Raw genomic sequence first — 19867 nt, 5'->3', positions numbered from 1 at the left:
TAGTGATGATATAGTGGTCTATTAAGATATGAGTTAAAAAAGGTATTTGTATGGAGATTATGCTTTTCATCAATGTTCCAGTAGCAAGAAGATCTTGTGTCAAATACCTTAAGAATGGAAATTTCCTCACTTGTCGGAACAATGCGATGTTAATCATGCTTCCAAGTACGAAAATAATTTGGAATCAACATCATTTGTTCTTGTATGTTACAACCCGGCTCCACCCGGTGCATAGTTGGCAAGTATCGACACCTTCAAATCTGTCCAAAATGAAATGGAAAGGTGCTCAAAAATAACTTATGACTAACTTATGACTAATTTATAACTTTCTTCCTCATAGATTTGCATGCAGCTTGGTTGGAAGGCCCCCAAAGGTCGCTTCGACGTCTTGCCACTCTTGCTTCAGGCCAACGGCAATGACCCTGAACTTTTTGAGCTACCTGAAGACTTGGTACTAGAAGTGCCGATCACGCACCCCAAGTAAGTCATACCATTCAAATAGAGATAGAAATATGCACTACTGACCTTTTGCTGAATTATTCATTATTATTTCTGTGGCTACCATTATCCAAATAAATGAGATGTCTCAGAAGTCAAAAAGTGCCACACAAGTAAAATATAAAAGAAAAAAAGAACAAAATAAAAGATAAGCAAAAGACAATTTACCATTCATGGTAAAAACAGATATTCTTGTTTTATGGGTAAAATATCCTTAGTGTGATGCAAAATGAATGAATTCGAATGAATTATTTCAACGGGCTCTGTATATTTATTATATTAGCATATCTAAACGAGGCTTTATTGCGTTCACGACAAAATTAATGTTCATACTTTGTAATGTGTTTCAGCACTACGGACAGTTTTGACTGAATTTCTATATACTTATCCCAAATTGTCCAAATGCAGTCCATAGTAAATTATAAATTGGCCAGTGTACAGTAGCCTACTGATAGGGTGTGGGAGAAGGCAAAATAGTGCTTTTTTGCACTAATGCTTGTTTTGGCTGTAGCCCCAGGTTACTGGATAGAGTGCTGTTTTTGTTTTGTAAACCTGTTATGTTCACATCAAGGATTTTACAGTTAACCAAATGAAACTAAAACTGAGCAAACAAATTTGTTAATGCACTGGAACTACATTTTGGTTAAGTAAGTAAGCTAACTGTAATTATTGCAAAATGTTCTCATTGGCCCGGTGGTCGGTGTGTCGGCGGACTCTCAGTCCTGGGGTCATGGGTTCAATCCCAGGTCGGTCATCACTTTGTGGAGTTGGCATGTTCTCCCTAAGGTTTGTGTGGGTGTCCCCCGCCTTGCTGAGATAGACTCCGAGCCTAGTGAGGATAAAGTGTTTCAGAAAATAAATGAATGTTCTCCATCATTAACATATGAATGTTTTACAATTGCTTGATTTAAAATTTTGTATGAAACACCTTTGTAGCTAAGAAGCAAGTCATTGAATTGGGTTGAAGTAAGAGTCTTGTTTTTTTGTCTACACAATATTAAAATGACTTATTAATATTGCACATAAGAAATATATTGTCATAACAAAATTAATGCTAAAACAAATAAAAATAAAGTAAAATCAAATATACATGGAAACACCCCAAAAAAGAACTGATATAAAAATTAAAAAAAAAAAACAGATTAACATGAAAAAGCTTAACTAGTCTAACTCTGGTCCAGGTACGAGTGGTTCACAGAGCTGGACCTGAAGTGGTACAGCTTGCCTGCTGTCTCCAACATGTTGCTGGAGATTGGTGGACTGGAGTTTACCGGCTGCCCCTTCAGCGGCTGGTACATGGGCACCGAAATTGGCGTCAGAGACTTCTGCGATAGCTCCCGCTACAACATTCTGGAGGTGAAGCTTTTGACTCCATCATTTGAGTTGTAATACACAAGGTCATGATTTTATGAATGATAAAAATTGTACTTGGCATCACTCCAAATGCGTCCATTTACAGGATGTCGCTAAAAAAATGTCCTTGGACACACGGAAGACATCCTCTCTATGGAAAGACCAAGCTCTGGTGGAGATCAATATTGCTGTACTCCATAGTTTTCAGGTGCCTCCTTTTTCTTCAACTGTTGTTTATTATTATTCATTTTGGAATTCCAGACTACTGTGTAACTTGTGGCGATATATGTATCTGAGACTGCCTTTTATGAATGTATAACAGCCAAGTTCCTCTTTTGTAATATTGTTTCCCCTTAGCATCACTTACATCAGGAGAAACTTGGAATATTATCGATTTCCACTGTGTATTCTCTAAAAATAATTGTTTGTGTGGCCAGGTGTGCAAAGTGACTATCGTGGACCACCACTCTGCCACTGAGTCATTCATGAAGCACATGGAGAACGAATACCGGGTACGCGGTGGTTGCCCAGGTGATTGGGTATGGATTGTGCCACCCATGTCGGGGAGCATCACGCCTGTCTTCCATCAGGAGATGCTAAACTACCGACTCACACCATCCTTCGAGTATCAGGTGGGTGCACATGATACTAAACTAAAACCTCCAAACCCTGACTTGACATTCCCTGCTTATAACACTGAATAGGACTTGGAATCTCAAAAAAAAAAAGAAAACTCTATAGTGCTCCCACAATCCTTTGAAACTCTTAGCCTAGGTTTGAAACAGTGTAATGTGAAGTAATTGGTATACTGCAAAAGTCATTTGGTATCATTGGAAAGCTTTGAATGTCCTCTAAAGAGCACAAAAGTTAATGTGATTGGATGCACTGGGTGGGAGATATTTAAGTTTACAAATGTCCTCTACAGTAGAAAAATTTGACTAAGTTTGCCATGCTGTTTCTGCTGCTGCAGGTCGATCCATGGCACAGTCACGTCTGGAAAGGAATCAATGGGACGCCCACTAAGAAACGAGCCATTGGGTTCAAGAAACTTGCCAAGTGAGTTATTGCTGATTTTTGGTTCCATTTTAAAAGGTATAGCTCAATTACTACTTATTCGAAGATACAGTACATATCATGCACTGTCAAGTATAATGCGGACGGTAAGACTATGCCATATACTGATTGAGCCTATCTCAGTTGACAATGGACGTGGATGGACGGATGGCGTATATCCTGAATTGATTGCCAACCAATCAAAGTGCATATTACGTCAATCTTTCACACTTACAATCACACCTAAACAGACTGTAGTATGCATGTATTGGAGGAAAGTTCATAGTTAAAAAGCAACACTTTAGTTACTATAGGATTAATAGTGTCGGCCATGAAACATGAGGCCAAATGTCTAAAATGAATGGCAATCAGAGGTTGGATGTTTGGAAATGTCAAGAAATCTAAGAGTTAAAAATGGGATGCTTACAAGGAAATGAGCTAAGCAGTCAATCACGTGAGGCTGCAACAATCTAGCTTGTGTACTTGACTGTGAAGTGTATTCAATCTGCGCCTGGGGAAAGAAAGGGCGTGCTAATCACACCTTTGTTTAGAGGGTGCACAATGCACGTACACTATTAGAATGGATGGCCTAGAGGAGATAACAAGCTGGCTGATGAGGGGTGACACATGGCCTCCTCAGGCGAAGCTAGCTGAGTGGAACAGATGCATATATCGCCTTTCATAAGACGTGCCAATAGCGAAGGGGATTAGGTATATGGAAACTACCAATTTAGCAATCTACAATATAAAATTTTCAATATGGTGTCATTTGTTATCGTTGATGGTCCTTTCAGGATTAATTGAAGGTACAGTAGTTAGGTTTAAAAAATCCAGTGCCAGGCAAATGACTGGGTTGAGGGTTGGGGGCTGGAGGTCTTTGGGCAGTAATGTGTACTAAATGTATCATGGTTGTTTGTAGCTATATATGTATTCACTCATTTCCCATACTGCTTATACTGATGGTGTACTGTACTGCTCTTGTGTTTTTGCTAGTGTAAATGATGCTTTCTCAGGCTTTTCAAAAAGTCAAATGTCTCCTATTTTGCCATTTTTGTAACTGACCTGGTCCTGACATTATTTACTTGGATCTGCAACAATATGGTCATTGATTGTTATTAACGACGATTGACAAAGTATCTATCTTCCTCCAGTCAGTCTGTCTTTTTTTGTCTTGAATACTCAGAATTTTGGAAGACAAAAAACCCTACTTTACCAAATAGGTTTAAAAAACTTTATCAACGCTTTCACACAATGGAAAGGGGGTATCTGACTACAGGTAGAATGGAATTAAGTTGTTCTTGTGTGGACAGGGCGGTGAAATTCTCAGCCAAGTTGATGGGCGCCGCCATGGCCAAGCGTGTCAAAGCCACCATTCTGTTCGCCACTGAGACAGGAAAGTCTCAGGACTACGCCAAGACGCTGTGTGAAATCTTCAAGCATGCTTTTGACGCAAAGGTATGCTCTTGCTCGTTCCTTGCATCATGAATCTTGCCGAATGGTTTTATCAGCCAGGGGGATTGGGCGGGGCTCAAATTTAAGCAGCCTGAAAACAACAAAAAAATCAGTCAGGCATAGCTCGCTTTGCCTCTGGGTATGTCTTTTACACGAGTGTCAGGAATTTATATATGTGGCTGTGCGAATAGTGTGGAGAAAAGAATGTGTAAAAAGCCCTCTGCTATTATACTCGTTTCTTCTTCTTTCATTGATGTCTGCCAATTGCTTATGTGGTTGAATTGGGCACTTTAACCCGTGTAAACTGATTGGTTCTAGGATGTCCACCTTACCCTCTGTAGTGATTAAGTGAAGAATGCATAGTTACACAACAGCCAAAATGGGGTCATTCCATATCAAGATACTGAAGTGTCCTTAGACTTTTAACCAATTTTAATGATTATATGAACACAAGAGTGTTTTTGGGTTTCATGAGTTGTTTGGATTTTTGAGGCACTTGATCTGCTTGGAAAATAAACAAACGATCACAATTTTCGTGAAGCTTTTGGAGTGATGGAAGAAGAATCTTTTGTTCTAACCTTATCTAAATAGACAATAATAGAAGTTTATAAAAGTAGTACAAAATCTAATTTTCCAATGTTTACCTTTCATAATTAACATGTTGATTTTTGCCAAGTATTTAGATTCTCTTCAAGTTGTATAGAATTGTCCTGCTCTTTCTGATACTCAATTGAAATCAATCTGTAAACAAGTTTAATTCATGATTTTATATGAAGGATAAACAATAAATGCCTATGAATATTGATCAAATTGTCTGTTTAGAGTGTTACGCTTTCTGGTTTAACATTAAGCAAGCAGGTTTTCGTAAGGAAAAGTGATAGCCACAATACAATACAATCAAAATTATGCTCACATGTGAAAGTAAACCAAAAAAATGATCAGAGCATACAGGTAATTATTATCTTGGGGCATTCTTTGTTCTTCCCACGTGCAGGTGATGTCCATGGACGAATATGACGTAGTAGACCTGGAGCACGAGACGCTGGTGCTGGTGGTGACCAGCACATTCGGCAATGGCGATCCACCTGAGAACGGAGAGGTTTTCTACCTTTCATTTTGACCTTTGGTCTTTTTATCTTGACATCCTTTGTATTTTTTGGTGATAACATTTTTTTATGGCACCACTAGTCATTAAATAACACGTTTGGTCATGAGTTTTCAATCCAGTTTAGCAATAGTCATTTATTTGTTGCCAACCTGAAGTACATCGGCACTTTTTTTTTTTTTTTTGACAACCGTTATGAAATTTTCCTTCGGCTGTTCCTAGACCCTGAATCGCTTGTTTGTCATCGTAGAAATTCGGAGCTGTTTTGATGGAGATGAGGCACCCGACAACAAACACTGAAGACAGAAAGTTGGTTGGAGCCATTGCAATGGATTTTTTTTCCATCATGTAATAATTTCAGTGGAACAAAGTGTAATTTTTTTTCTTCTCTGGGCAGGACCTACAAAGTTCGTTTCAACAGCGTGTCCTCCTACTCGGACACCAGAAAGTCGTCCAGCGATGAGCCAGAAGCCAAAGTCAACTTTGAGAGCACCGGACCGCTCGCCAATGTCAGGTACAACTGAGCTCTACTTTTCCTTTTATGCCAACTTTGAGTGGATGAAGGGGAAGAGGAATGAAATGGGATCAGAATCATGCCAGAAAAAGCTCATAATCGAAAGGGGAAAAATATGGTGCTCGAAAAAAGAATTTCGGGTTTTGCATAAATATTTGGGAGCCAAAACTGGGTTTTTAGCCATTTTTTAAAGCAAAATTATTATTTTTTAATTGATTTTTTTTTGCAAGCATGACATTTCTTAGGTATTACTTTGATCCCATACAAGATGGAAGAAAACTATGGCTGTCAAAGTGGACGACACACATTTATACAAGCTAGTTTACCGTTAAACATCATATAGGGAAATCAAACGCTAGTACTTTTTAAAAGCGTGAAAGCTAAAAAAAATTCAATTATCCAAATCAAAAGTTTTGAACACCTCTGGAGAGATTCATGTTGAAGTAAAACAACGACACTCCTTGTTCTTTTCCCTGGTATGCATCATGAATGTGTTATCTACTGATTTCTGGAAACAAGTTATGGATGGATGAAAACGATAACTGGGTTAGTGAAATGGTGGTGAGGCATGAAGGATTGGTGGCTAAAAAGACCCAGAAACCGGATTCCCGTTTGGACTAATCCTGGAGATATGAAGAATCCAATAACGAACTAACATGGTTTGTAAGAACAAGAATGTGTCTTTGATTGACTTACTAATTGACTTACTAATTGACTTACTAATTGACTTACTAATTGACTTACTAATTGACTTACTAATTGACTTACTAATTGATTAGTGGGTGGCTCTTAACACAATCGCAGCAACCAATGAAATGAAATCACTTGCTCTAAGCCTTGGTGTGAAAATCTCTCCAACTACAACCTTTGCATGTGAAACCCAGCTGCAACCTGCCCACCAACGGTACACAACAGGCCGCTCCCAATGGGGTCCCACAGGGTCCCTCAATGGAAAAGGACCAAGATGGAAAGGTCCCAAAACAGAAAAATGTCGAACCTGCCAAGATAAAACAAAAGCCATTCAAGTATTTCAAACAAGTTCCAAACATAATTTGTTTTCTTTAGGGATGAAGGGCTACCTATCAAGTCTTAATGCTAACCCCTACTCTATATGTGTCTCTTTTGGGGGGTTTGTTTGGATGTGTACGTCTTTTATTCATGTGTTAATATATGTCCACTTTGTGCATGTTTGTGTTGTTGTTTTTGACTTCATGTGTTGTTTTATTACTGTGTTCCTATTTTATTTGTGTTGTACATGATTGCACGGGTTTGTGTTTTTGTCTTTTTGTGTTTGTATATAATTCCACGTCATTGATTGTGTGTTGTCTTTGTGTGTATTTCATTGGTGATTCGTGGTAGTTTTCTATGTATGTTTTTGTTCTTGTTTCATTAACATTCGACTGTCTTTTATATAACTTTATGCCCATATTTGGCTTCTTGCGTGCTTGTGTACGTACTCATTTTTGTGTGTGTGTGTTTGGTATGTTGTCTTTCTATGTATATGTTTACACGTGTTATTGTGTGTGTGTGTTTTGTGTAGGTTCTCGGTGTTTGGCCTTGGCTCGAGGGCCTACCCACACTTCTGCGCCTTTGCCCACGCTATGGACACGCTGTTCGAGGAGCTCGGGGGGGAGCGCATCCTCCGCATGGGAGAGGGAGACGAGCTGTGTGGCCAGGAGGAGTCCTTTAGAACTTGGGCCAAGAAGGTTTTTAAGGTGCCGTTGACACCGCGCACATCCATTTAAATGAATGAAATTACTGAATTACTGTACATCTCACACACACACATACATGCGTCTTGGCATTTTCATATATATATATATTTATATAGATAGGTATATATATCTAGAGATATATCTAGAGACATATCTAGAGATCCAGCCCATTGGGAAATGTCTTTGCATTTCTAATTCATATTAATGGCATAGTACATAATTTTCTCATCCTTTTCTATGCATCCTACATTTGCACACTTCATACAGAATTTGAATACATTTATCATTTTTAAGGAGTTTAGCAGTTAGTATTTAAGATCGTAGAACAAATTATGCTAATTCAATGTCAAATGTTTTTACGAGTGAAAAATCCAAGTTACAAAATCACGGCTGAAATGAAATAATTTTGTAAGTGGAGGTGCCACTTTAACAATTTTAACTAATCACATAACAGAAAGATAGTCAAAGTTTGATTGTTGTGAAACATTTGGGACTGTAAAAGTTTTAACTTAAATTGCAGGGTTTACATGAACTCTGAAGAAATTTTCCTGAAGCTTTTTCCTAAACTAATGCCTATGTGTGCTATGTCCTCCTGCAATTTAACGGGTTTTCCATTTTTGCAATCTCAAGGCCGCCTGCGACGTTTTCTGTGTGGGCGACGATGTCAACATCGAGAAAGCCAACGACTCACTCATCAGCAACCATCGCAGCTGGAAGAAAAGCAAATTCCGCTTGACGTACACCGCAGAGGCACCGGCACTCACCGATGGTAACATAAACATATTTCTATACGTCTTATTTTTACCCCCATTTACAGTATACGGCAATCATTTTCATCATCATGCTACAGCTTCTTTGCCAAAAGGGTATGCAACAATATTAAAGTAGAAAAAACTGTGTTTATATTTGTACTCTACTCCGTGTCAATGTTTTTCACATTCTTGGCATGCAGCAACAAATTATTTAATGCTGTTTCATGCAAAGGAGCCTCACTACTCCAAAGAATGTGTCAATATGTTGTATGCATAATGGTGAATGTATATTCATCCATTAGATGACGCTGATTTTCCCAAATTCAAAGAAGGCCGGAGAATTTCACACAACGGTGGTTTCCAGCTAGGATTACGCCTTCGCGCAATGTTTTAATTGCGTGTCTATTGATGTTAAGTAATGGTGTCAGTTAATTCGTCAACTATTATTTCATACAGGTTTGCTATATAACTACAATCATAACTGTCTTTTAAATGAGCTACTTCTACCAGATGTTTACTTGTGCAATTGCAGTTTTTTTCTTTATAATCATCTAATTTATGTACCATATTTTCACAATGGATTGATTATAAGGCGCATCTTCAATGAATCTTGAAATTTCTATTATAATTAGTATTTGTATTATATATACGGCATTAGGAAGGTATAAGGAATTATAAGGTGTAGTAGTTAGTAGTGGTGGGAGTGGTGATTGGTGGTGCTAGTAATAGTAATAGTGGTCAGGAGTTATGTTATAAATCAGCTAAATGGAGCATCCAATATTGATTCATATATAAGGCGCATCAGATTATAAGGTGCACAGCTGGCTTTTAAAAACAATTGTGTTTTAGTTGCACCTTATAGTGCGGAAAATACGGTAATTGATGAACTACAATTACTGCTATTGGTTGGCAACCAGTTCCAGGTGTACCCGACTTCTTGTTAGGACAAGTTCTAGCATCCCATAAACCTCTTGGGGATAAGCAATACAGTAGATGAATGAATGAAAATGTCAATCATTTCACTTAATCCGTTGATATATTTACAGCACTCTACAGCATCCATAAGAAGCGAGTTTACGGAGCCAAAATGTTGGAGTCGCAAAACCTCCAAAGTTCCAAATCCAAGTGAGTTTGTTGTTGTTGTTGTTGTTGTTCATTTGTATTCAATTCTGCTCTAATTGAAACATGGTGAAAATCATACATCTGTTTATTTCTTTTGGTGTACTAAATTGGACTTCAACATTGCTTGAGATAGAAGCAAGTACTGTGACTAGATCTTGTTGGAAAAATACCATAGATGGTCAGATCATAATTACACATTCAAACAGGAAATAGCATAAAATAAAACTCAGACAAATGGTATATTATGTACTCTCTATCTCTCTCTGTTTCTCTCGTCTGTGGTACAAACTGACATGTTGTGGGAAAATGTGGTACTGCAGTTAATTGCTTGTGTAATTATTGTAATTACTATGCGGTAACCTCAGTCTCAGTCAGCAGAAGGTCCCCACCTTGTGGACTTGCTGTGTGTGGCTCCAGTTTTTTTACCTAGTTCTACAATGTCTTGTGTGTCTTTTGTCTGTATTGCTACTGCAATCAAGAAATATCCCAAATACGGGATGAAATAAGGTTTTAATCTAATAAATAAAAAAAAAAGAATTAGGTAACTTTACAGTCTTTTCTCTTTTTTTTTCAGTCGCTCAACAATTTTTGTTCGGCTCGACACGGATGAGCACGAAAAGCTTTGTTATCACCCTGGCGATCATCTTGGCATATTTGCTGGAAACCACGAGGATCTTGTCACGGCACTCATTGAAAAACTAGAGGATGCGCCTGATCTCAATCAAATTGTCAAGGTGGAGTTCCTGGAGGAGCGAAACACCGCATTAGGTTTGTGCAGCTATATTATGTGCATGTGTTGTGAGTGGTTTAGTGTATTTTTATTGTTTGTGTGTTGTTTATTTTGATCTGTTTTTGAGTGCGTGTGTAAATCACTAACCCAAATGATGAAGAATTGGGCGTTATGTCATTCTGTCAAAGAATGGTTTTAAAATTAATCAAAATGAGTCGTATTTTGTATTACAAAAGGTAAAGCATAACTGCTTCTTTTAAATGTGCATATTTCGTGTTAAATTTATCAAAGGCCCTTGATTCAAATCCTATCATATCAAGGCTGATTTAAGTAAATATAGTTGTGTACATGTAACCACACAAGTGTGACTAAAATGCGCTAATTTGCAACGCTATTCTCAAGATTTTCCTGACATTCTGAAAAAAAATTAATCATCCTGCACATGCATTTTGTTCTTGTTCATTATTATGTATTTATTATTAAAATTTCTGCCGTTTTATAGCACATTAAAATTTTCTTGAGGACTAAAAAATAATTGGCACATCCAGGAAAACTATCCTTGCAGCACATTAGTGCACAAAAAAGTGAAGTAAACCTTCCAACATCAGCTTATTTGTCAAATAGGAAACTGCACAACAAAACTCATGGGATTGCTACTACCTGGTTCATTGGCGCTATTGATGGAGTTTTTTTGATGAATTACTATGATTCTCCATTCCCTTAATTGTACAGCTTAGAATTGGCTGGCATGTTGTGGCACTGTGTGATATTACAAATAAGATGTGCATTTTAAAAAAAAATATTGTCCAGTCTGTTAACATTTCAAACTCTAGCTCCATAGGCTACAGCTCTATAACTCAATAACTCCAATCCTGTGCAAAATATCAGCACTCACTACTTATTTGTGCTATGCAGCAATAACAGGAGGTTCTCTGCCACCATGGCAACGCATCGAAAAGAAACACTTTCAAGGCCTTAACCTCAGTGGAAGGGTATCATATACATGGAACAAAACAAAAGGGACGTTAGTAAAACTGGCGAGAGTTACACAATTGTGTTTATGGCTTATGTTGTAGAAGTATGCATTAAAGTTTTGGACAGGGATATCTTTAACAGGAAAAAAATCCTGTGAATCTGGAACAACTTTTATGCGCAGCCCAATCTATGGTTCAGAATATGTCGGATGATCCAAAATATGATTAAAATTATTGTCAATGTACCTGTTTTTTTTTCTGTTTGCTAACCGAGTTCTGGAACTAAAAATATTCAGATTTATTTTTGGTAACAATATCTATAAATATATATTTTTCCAATTTTAAATATTTTATTTATAAGTTAGTTATCTTGGGCATATTGATTCATGCATCCTTAACCCTGTTCTTTTCTTACCCTGGCAGGGGTCATCAGTAATTGGACCAATGCAAGCCGTATCCCACCCTGCACCATCTTCCAGGCTTTCCAGTCTTTTCTGGACATCACCACGCCACCCACCCCTGTCCTCCTGCAGCAGTTTGCCACTCTGGCGACCAATGACAAACACAAGAAGAGACTGGAAGTCCTCAGTAAGGTAATCTAACCAAGAAATTTCCTGAATACGGGTTGAAATAAAGTTCTAACCTAAAAAATCTCAAGTTTAGAAAGCAATGTTACACCACTAGCCTCTGGCTGAGGTCGAACGGTGACTCGTATATCCTTAGTTAGGTTTAAGATGTACAAAGCAATTTGATTTGAGTGGTCGAAACAAAAGCCTTCCGTTATTTTTACGTGAACTGTGTGTGAACTGACGTCGTCTTTTTACATCTTTTGTGTTCGAGGCACAGATTTTCCTCTTTTTACAAATGCATTTTATTCAAATCCTTTTTGAAAAAGGCAAGTTGGCTTTTTTTTCTCTATGAAAAAGAACCCAGGAAAAGTGTTTAGATTTTTATTTAAGGGGACAAGCATATAGTATGGCCCACCCAAAAGCCACAGATATAGCTGTTAAGACTGTGAATTCAATTGAATGCTTTTATTGTCATTATGTAAATATAATGAGATTTAATGCTTGCACCATGAAGTGCACACATAATCAATAAATAAGTAATAAGAAGTCGGCATAATAACATGATTTTCGAGATGAAAATGGAAGGTTGCCTTGACAGAACTAGGTCGTTTTTAGTTTTATGCGTAAATTAGGTTTAGATTAAGTTGATTGCAAAAGGACTTTTCTACAGTAGTTTCCCAAATGTTAGCAATTATAGTGGGAATGTTTCGCAGTGCAGTGGATTTAATTTGAATTGAGTTGTTTTTACAGTTTGGCTTAAAAAAAAAGAAGAAGGTTTACTTTTCTGGACTAATAAAGGATGTTTAAAAGCTCCTGACAATTGTCAGTTATCTGCATTTGAATTGGAATGGCTAAATTATTTTAATTAATCACAAATGGTGACAGTCCCTTTTTGGCTTTGAATGTTGATAAGAATCAAAAGCCTGTCAAAAAATATATATATTTATTCCTTGTTTGACTCTTTTTAGTCTGTAGGCCGGCCGTTTCTTGTGTAAGCAAAGTGACGAATGTTTTGCGATGCAAGGGGCTTTTTGCCACCCAAAATAATCACTTTCCACATGTCGATGACACACGCAAACAGTTGGCAGTCGCCGCCTCAATTCCGCTCTTCTCTCGCGTGTGTTTACGCAGCTAAAAGAGGAAACCTTCCTTTTTATCCAGGAAATGCAACAGTACAGTGTGTTTCAAAGGCTCTAAAGCCGATAAACCCAGCTGGTCCAAAATTAATGCTCCTCAAGCAGGAGTCCATTAAGAACTGTTAAACCTCATCAATTCAATGAGGTCAATTTCGATCAAGTTGGAGCACTTCTCTTTATAATACAATAACAATATGATATGTTAGATTGTGAAATATTTTGGAATTTACCTTGCCCGGATGTGACTTTTTTTTAATTACTTATTTATGTTTTTCCTGAGAAATACGAACTTTGTGGATTAGCACCACTGATTTCGTTATACGCAGCTGTTGTATAATGGCAATAATGGCTTTTAATTTTGATTTGATTTTGTCAAATAATTTCACCAAATTACTAATTAATAATATAGATAGATATTAGAAGAATATTGCTTACAATTGTGTAAAAATCAATGATTCATATACAGGTCCAGGAAATTTACTAATCGTGCCATTTAAAGTTAGATTTTTTTATTAAATTGTCAAATATTATACAGTTACTGTTAATAACATGGTCTTCTAAAATGACCAAAAAACACATGTAATATATTAACTTATATTTTTCAATTGAAATAAATGTATATGTTATCTATTACCACCGCCCAACAAAGATGGTACTTTAGTGAAAACAAACATTAGCCAAATTGTTTCCTCTTTTTTTATTTTTTTAATCAACAGTGTTAAATTCATTACAAACGTATTGGTGCCACTGTTGCCTGTATGTTCAGAGTTATCTTGCAATGGATATGCTTGTTTCTTGCAAGTCAAAGCAACAAAAAAGACCTTTTTGTTAATCTTATTGCCAAAGGGGAAAAATGAAATAGGTTTGCTCAATTTTCTTGGCATGCTTGTTCTTCAATCCTAATAAAGCTTTATTTTCGCGGGGTTGCTGTTATTTCTAACTTTACTTTTTTCTTAAATTTTTAGGGGCTGCAGGAGTATGAGCAATGGAAATGGTTTAATACGCCCACCCTGGTGGAGGTCCTAGACGAGTTCCCATCAGTGCAGATGCCATCGACACTGCTGCTCACCCAGCTACCTCTGCTACAGCCGCGATATTATTCCATCAGCTCCTCACCCGATGTGCACCCTGGCGAAATCCATCTCACTGTTGCTGTGGTCTCCTACCGGGCCAAAGGTTGAGAAAAAAAACTCTACAAAAAATGGCAAAAATACTCCTGTGATGTTCCAGCCAAATGTTTTCTTTTCTTTTTCTCTTTTGCAAAAATCATTATTAACCACTTATATCTTATTCACTTGAGTGAAAATGGTAACAAACGTATCTTCATTTCCGAATGGACTTGCACTCAAATTAGCCACTTAAGTTTTTAGTGGATAAATTCTGTTTAACTGTCGCTTTTATTATTGCTTTGTTCTAGATGGAGAAGGCCCAGTCCACCACGGAGTGTGCTCATCGTGGCTCAACAGGATCGAAAAGGGTGACATGGTGCCCTGTTTTGTGCGAAGGTAAAAAAAAAACCTGTTTGAGTGCATGAATTTTACTCTCAGGTTTGTGCTCACTCTTTTTTTTTCACTTGGTTTAGTGCACCATCATTCCGGCTTCCCAAAGACCACCAAGCACCTTGCATTCTGGTTGGCCCTGGTACAGGAATTGCCCCCTTCAGGAGCTTCTGGCAGCAAAGGATGTTTGACCTCCAGCACAAAGGTCAGAACTATGACCATGATGGACTATTTAGCTGAGAGTAAAATCAACATAATAGTGTAACAAATGCATTCAAAGGCACACATTTGGAAAAAATAATGACTACCCAGAGAAAGAGAAGTTGCAAAGAGGAAAAAATTGATTTGGAATTAAACAATTTAGCTTTGAAAAGTTTAATTAAAGTTGGGGTTGCAAGGATCCGCTGATTGGTCAGACTGGTCATCTCTTCAATGAAGTTTTGTCACATTTAACATTATTTGTTCTGATTGGTAAAATTGTTATCAAGCTGGGCTCTGTTAGTCTTCATAAAGTCATGGAATGACTATTTGGTTTTGGTTACTTTTTTTGGTGTAGTGTCATGATTATGAATTTAACTGTTGAGCTATGAGTGAGTCGGGTTTTAGGATTAGCGAGTTATTTTATTTGTGTTATTTTATATATATGTTATTTTACTTTAAATTGAGAGTTAACAAAAAGTTTGGATCAAGTGATGTGGTGCAATTCAAACTTTTTTTATATTAGCCACCTCTTTGGTTATTGTAAATAGTTCTGAGGATTATGTGAATGTGTCTCCAACAATAATTTCTTTTTTTTTTTAATTTAAAAACGTATTCTTTTACAGGTGTGGAGTCTCGGCCGATGATCCTGGTGTTTGGATGTCGCCAATCTGAAATGGACCATATCTACAAGGAGGAAACCATCCAAGCCAGGAACAAAGAGGTCTTCAAGGAACTCTACACTGCCTATTCTAGAGAACCTGGAAAACCAAAGGTAGACCCAAGTACCCAAAATATTTACAGATTTTTATACGTCTATAATCCTGCTGTCAATACGACATAACTTGTTTTATCACCATACTTTTCGGATTAGGTCCTCTTGGTACCAGGACCTTCTTACCGCAGTGCATATTTCCTTTTCGGATCAGAATAAGGATTTTATTGCGCATCACATGTGCTAGAAATATATCTAGATAATCCTCAAAACAGGACGTGCTTGGGGAGGCGGCAGTGGCAAAAGCCTAAAACTCAGATCGTTCTAAAAATAGCTGTAGAAGATCGCCATGTCATAGAGAGCACGGCGAGAGTGCCAGCAGAGGCGTTCAAAAAAACACTGTAAATTATAAAGAGGATTGCCTCATATGATCACGTAACTTGGTGGCTAAAAGGTGCATGGCAGAGCAAAGTCAACCTGCAGATCATACTTTTGGAAACCCCTGCTCTTGGTTCACCCATTTCCTTCAGTCTAGAGGCTTCTCTTGGGACAAGACGCTTCAGTTGGACTAGAAATGTCTTTTGGCAGTAGTTCCAATTAAAGAACTCGCCTCAAGCATCTTCTCTCAGTTTTCATGCGACTTTCTTGGAACTAAATGCATCCATGTAGACAGCAAGTTTTTTTTAGTTTTTTTACTGATTAAAATCCAGTAGCGGTCCGTGAATTTTCTAGCGACGCCTTCAGCTGTATAAGGAACCGTATAAGGTGAAAATTCAAATTGTAATTCTATGAATGTATACAAGTCAGTGTGTTTTTTTAAATTCATCCATTTAAAGTCTTTTGTACTAATTTAGTGTCTTTTCTTATAGATTCTTACGCAATGTTGCTTTTTGATTTGTTTCGCTCCAGAAATACGTGCAGGACATTCTCCGCGAGCATCTGTCCGAGCGAGTTTACCGGTGCCTGCGTGAGGAGGGTGGCCACATTTACGTGTGTGGAGATGTCACCATGGCGGGAGACGTCCTCAAAACTGTACAGCAGATTATTAAACTCCACGGAAACATGAGTTTGGAAGATGCCGGTTTTTTCATCAGCAAGCTGAGGGTAAGAATCAATCAAAGAACAAAATATGCAGAATAAAACAAATGTAGGAATCAATAAGAGATGGGAAGCCTACCCCTAATCTAAATACTTTAGTTTTTTTTTAAATGGACTACAAGCAGAATGTCCTTAATCGGGCATACATTGAGTTTATTGTATTTTCTGGACTATAAGTCGCACTTTTTTTTACTAAAATATCAATATTTCCAATTGTAGCTCCTATTTTTTAAGGGAAATCTACACGTTGGTCAAGAAATATTTATTTATCAACAATATTTGCTGCACATAAAAGATATTTTAACACCGGTGAAAGCCAAAATTGAAACATTATTTTGTATTTACCAACTCTATTTCATGTCAAAATATAAACATTTTATGAAATCAATTCCATCTTTTTCCCCCCCAATTCATTTATACCTTATCTGCAACACTGGTCCTCATGAGAGTTGCAGAAGTGCTGGATTGGTCGGTTGGCTATGAGCAGGAGGATTTGCACACCCTGAGCTGGCTTCTTAGTTAATCACAGTGCTTATATAGACAGGCAATTCACACTTCGTCTCATGCCCATGGCCAATTTAGAGTTTTCTGCCGCCTTATGCATGTTTACGAGATGTGGGAAGAACATGACGAAATTGTGAGGCAATGTGGTAACCCATCCACCATCAGTCTGCCCCATCACGGAAAAAGATCAACAGTTTGACTTATGAAAACAGTGATAGTTGGTCTTAGATCTGTACAATGATATGATAAATGTCGGCAGGACGAGAACCGTTACCATGAGGACATCTTTGGCGTCACCCTGCGCACGTACGAAGTCACCAACCGTCTCCGCTCGGAATCCATCGCCTACATCGAGGAGAGCAAGAAAGATTCTGATGAGTATGTTTAGTTACACACTTGCAAATTGACATGGTACCCGATTCCATTCTCTTCAGGTTGTAACATAGTGTTGGGAAAAAGACACAATTGACCATTATTCTTTAAACCATACAACTTGGGGATATTAATCGTGGAGAGGGAAGTCTGGGCTTCCCTTCTGAAACTGCTGGAGTTTATTATGTAGTAAGAATAATACAAACATGAACTTAGGGGGGGGGGGGGTAATGATAGTCACAATTGGAAAATATTTCACTGACCACTAGGAAACAGTGTCTACCTTTTTGGGGGGGGGTGAATATTAGCACAGAAAGGGTTTTAAATGTCAAAATGATATTAAATAAACCATACATTGTGGTTATTCACCTATTGCGACAAGTCTTGGAACCCATTAACCGCGATAAATGAGGGATTACTGTATAGCACCTTTTTTTTTTTCTTAATTCAATTAAACAGGAACGTAACACTGCGTTTGTTTCCTCGCAGGGTTTTTTGCTCGTAGGCTGCCACCGCCGAGGTAGGGATGCAGCAGCACCGCTTCAACAAAACTGTGCCAATTTTTCTACTGTTAAAAAAAAGGGAGAACAGCTACTGTCGATCTACATAGGTTTGTTTTTTGATACCATCTTTCTGTTGTAGGCTGCTAACGTTCTCTTCCACTCGCGTTAACTGGTTGGGCGTGTGCAACATCTTGATGAAATATTATTACCTGCCTTCTCCTTGTTGTCGTGAATGCATGACCTTGTGAGAAGAGAACAGCCAATAATAATCTTGACTGTGTATTAACGTGCTGCACCGCAAAAAAAGGCCAAATTGTGTTTTGTTGTTGGCTTGTTTGGGATATTTTGCACAGTGCATGTGGATGGCCGACTGTTTTAGCCACCAAATGAACTTTAATATTTGAAGGTCTACAAAGGGTCTGCACATTTGTCGTTTAAGTAACGGGCAAGCATGATAGAAAAATGACCCGCCCATCATCAGTGCATTCTTGAGAAAAAATTCAAAACACCTTTTTTTTTTTCCTGACATAAGAGTTTGCATGCAGGTCGAAAAGCAACAAGTGTGCCGTCGAAAAGCAGCTAAAACATTTTCTCGGGGGGTGAAAAATAAGCATGTTTCACTTAAGAATTGTTGGTAATATCATATTTACTTTCACAATCTTTTCTAATATATACAGTATAAATATATTTTTTCATTCTCAACACAAGTCTCTTTGCTATTTTGATTCATTTTGAGGGATTATTTTCGTTATATTGATCAGCTGAACTATTTCCCCCCCAAAAAATAAGAAAAATCATTTAAAAAAATATTTTTTCCTACAAAAATACGTCAGGCTAATAAAAACTGCAATTTGAATGTCATTACAATACAACGTGATTATCTTCAAATTGCCAATTATCTAAAATTTAAAAAAGAAAAACTATATTTGTTGTCATTCTCAATCGCATTTATCTCCAAAAACATGAATTAATCACGGAAAAACAGTTTTCTCAAAATATTGCAATTACTTCTTTAAAGATTCTTCTAAAAAAATGCTGCATTCTTGTCTTTTTCGCTTAAAAATGACCCATATTTTTCTCTCAAAATGTATGACTGTCTCAAAAAAAAAAAAAACTACATATATATTAAGAAGGAAAGTTTGCATTTTCTAGTTCCGACTTGTCTTCCAAGTCTGTTTACTGACGTAAAACCTGTTTCGTTGTAAAGCATGCAAAAAATCTCACAAGGAATCAACTTGTTCCCCACTTGCGCCTCTAAAAATAAATAAGCTGTTGCAACATTCTCGCGAAGCTTAAGTGTTCTCCTTCTACACAACAGTTTGACACATTGGAACCAGATTAATGCTTGTCCTGCTTTGTAGTTGCCAACATCAAAATTGATATCATTTCCAGACTCTTGTGTATAATATGTCGCCATCACCCTTTTTAATCTGCATGCCCCCCCCCCCCCCCCCCCTTTTGTCAGTATGGTATTATCTGCTTCATATTTTAAATTAGATTCATCTTTTCAAAGAAATATTTCATTTTGTCGCAAATTGTGTTCATATGTCAGCTCGAAGCAGGACAGTTTTAAACAGGGGTGTCCAAATTAAGCCGTTATGTAAGGAAAGGACAGTTTGAAGTTCTTCCACTTTAAGATGTAAAAAAAAAAATCTGGTTTATTTATTTATCTACTTAAAGTATTATCTCATTGGCTGGTTGAACTGAAGATCGGCAGTGATTGTTTGATTGCCGCCAACCTCCCCAGTCAAATTGAATTGGACATATATCGCTATCAATGGCAGTAATTATTCAATGGCACCCAATCTCTTTTGAAATGGATTATATAGATATATAAAATACTTGAATTTAATTGAATTTTTTTAAAAATTGTTGATTTGAAGATTTATGGAAGTGATGAATTGCAATTTAAAATTTTAATCACTTGAAAAGAGTAATATATAAATTTACACTACTGTAATACACAGAGCAGATAGAGAGGGTAAAGATAATCATTATTAAGACA

The 19867-nt window shown here is 37.3% G+C and overlaps 1 protein-coding gene across 2 annotated transcripts in view; it reads left to right on the top strand.

Annotated features, from left to right (window-relative positions):
• Positions 1–18569, top strand: part of nos1 (nitric oxide synthase 1 (neuronal)) — a 42416-nt gene extending 23847 nt beyond the window's left edge. For both annotated transcript variants that reach the window (XM_077714937.1, XM_077714936.1), the window contains 21 exons: positions 341–480; positions 1680–1854; positions 1958–2059; positions 2289–2483; positions 2822–2907; positions 4215–4359; positions 5351–5455; positions 5712–5770; positions 5859–5975; positions 7516–7690; positions 8321–8459; positions 9489–9567; positions 10139–10332; positions 11692–11861; positions 13939–14149; positions 14391–14478; positions 14556–14677; positions 15297–15445; positions 16295–16489; positions 17247–17365; positions 17849–18569. In XM_077714937.1, coding sequence (XP_077571063.1) covers positions 341–480; positions 1680–1854; positions 1958–2059; positions 2289–2483; positions 2822–2907; positions 4215–4359; positions 5351–5455; positions 5712–5770; positions 5859–5975; positions 7516–7690; positions 8321–8459; positions 9489–9567; positions 10139–10332; positions 11692–11861; positions 13939–14149; positions 14391–14478; positions 14556–14677; positions 15297–15445; positions 16295–16489; positions 17247–17365; positions 17849–17864 — 2781 coding nt within the window. In that variant the 3' untranslated portion in view covers positions 17865–18569. The remainder of the gene's footprint in view (positions 1–340; positions 481–1679; positions 1855–1957; positions 2060–2288; positions 2484–2821; positions 2908–4214; positions 4360–5350; positions 5456–5711; positions 5771–5858; positions 5976–7515; positions 7691–8320; positions 8460–9488; positions 9568–10138; positions 10333–11691; positions 11862–13938; positions 14150–14390; positions 14479–14555; positions 14678–15296; positions 15446–16294; positions 16490–17246; positions 17366–17848) is intronic.
• The last annotated feature ends 1298 nt before the right edge of the window (positions 18570–19867 follow it).

The sequence above is a fragment of the Stigmatopora nigra genome, chromosome 4, assembly GCF_051989575.1.
Source record: "Stigmatopora nigra isolate UIUO_SnigA chromosome 4, RoL_Snig_1.1, whole genome shotgun sequence".
NCBI classification, from domain to species: domain Eukaryota; kingdom Metazoa; phylum Chordata; class Actinopteri; order Syngnathiformes; family Syngnathidae; genus Stigmatopora; species Stigmatopora nigra.
Note: the sequence above shows the minus strand (reverse complement) of the source record. Positions and strands in the feature narration are given on the sequence as shown.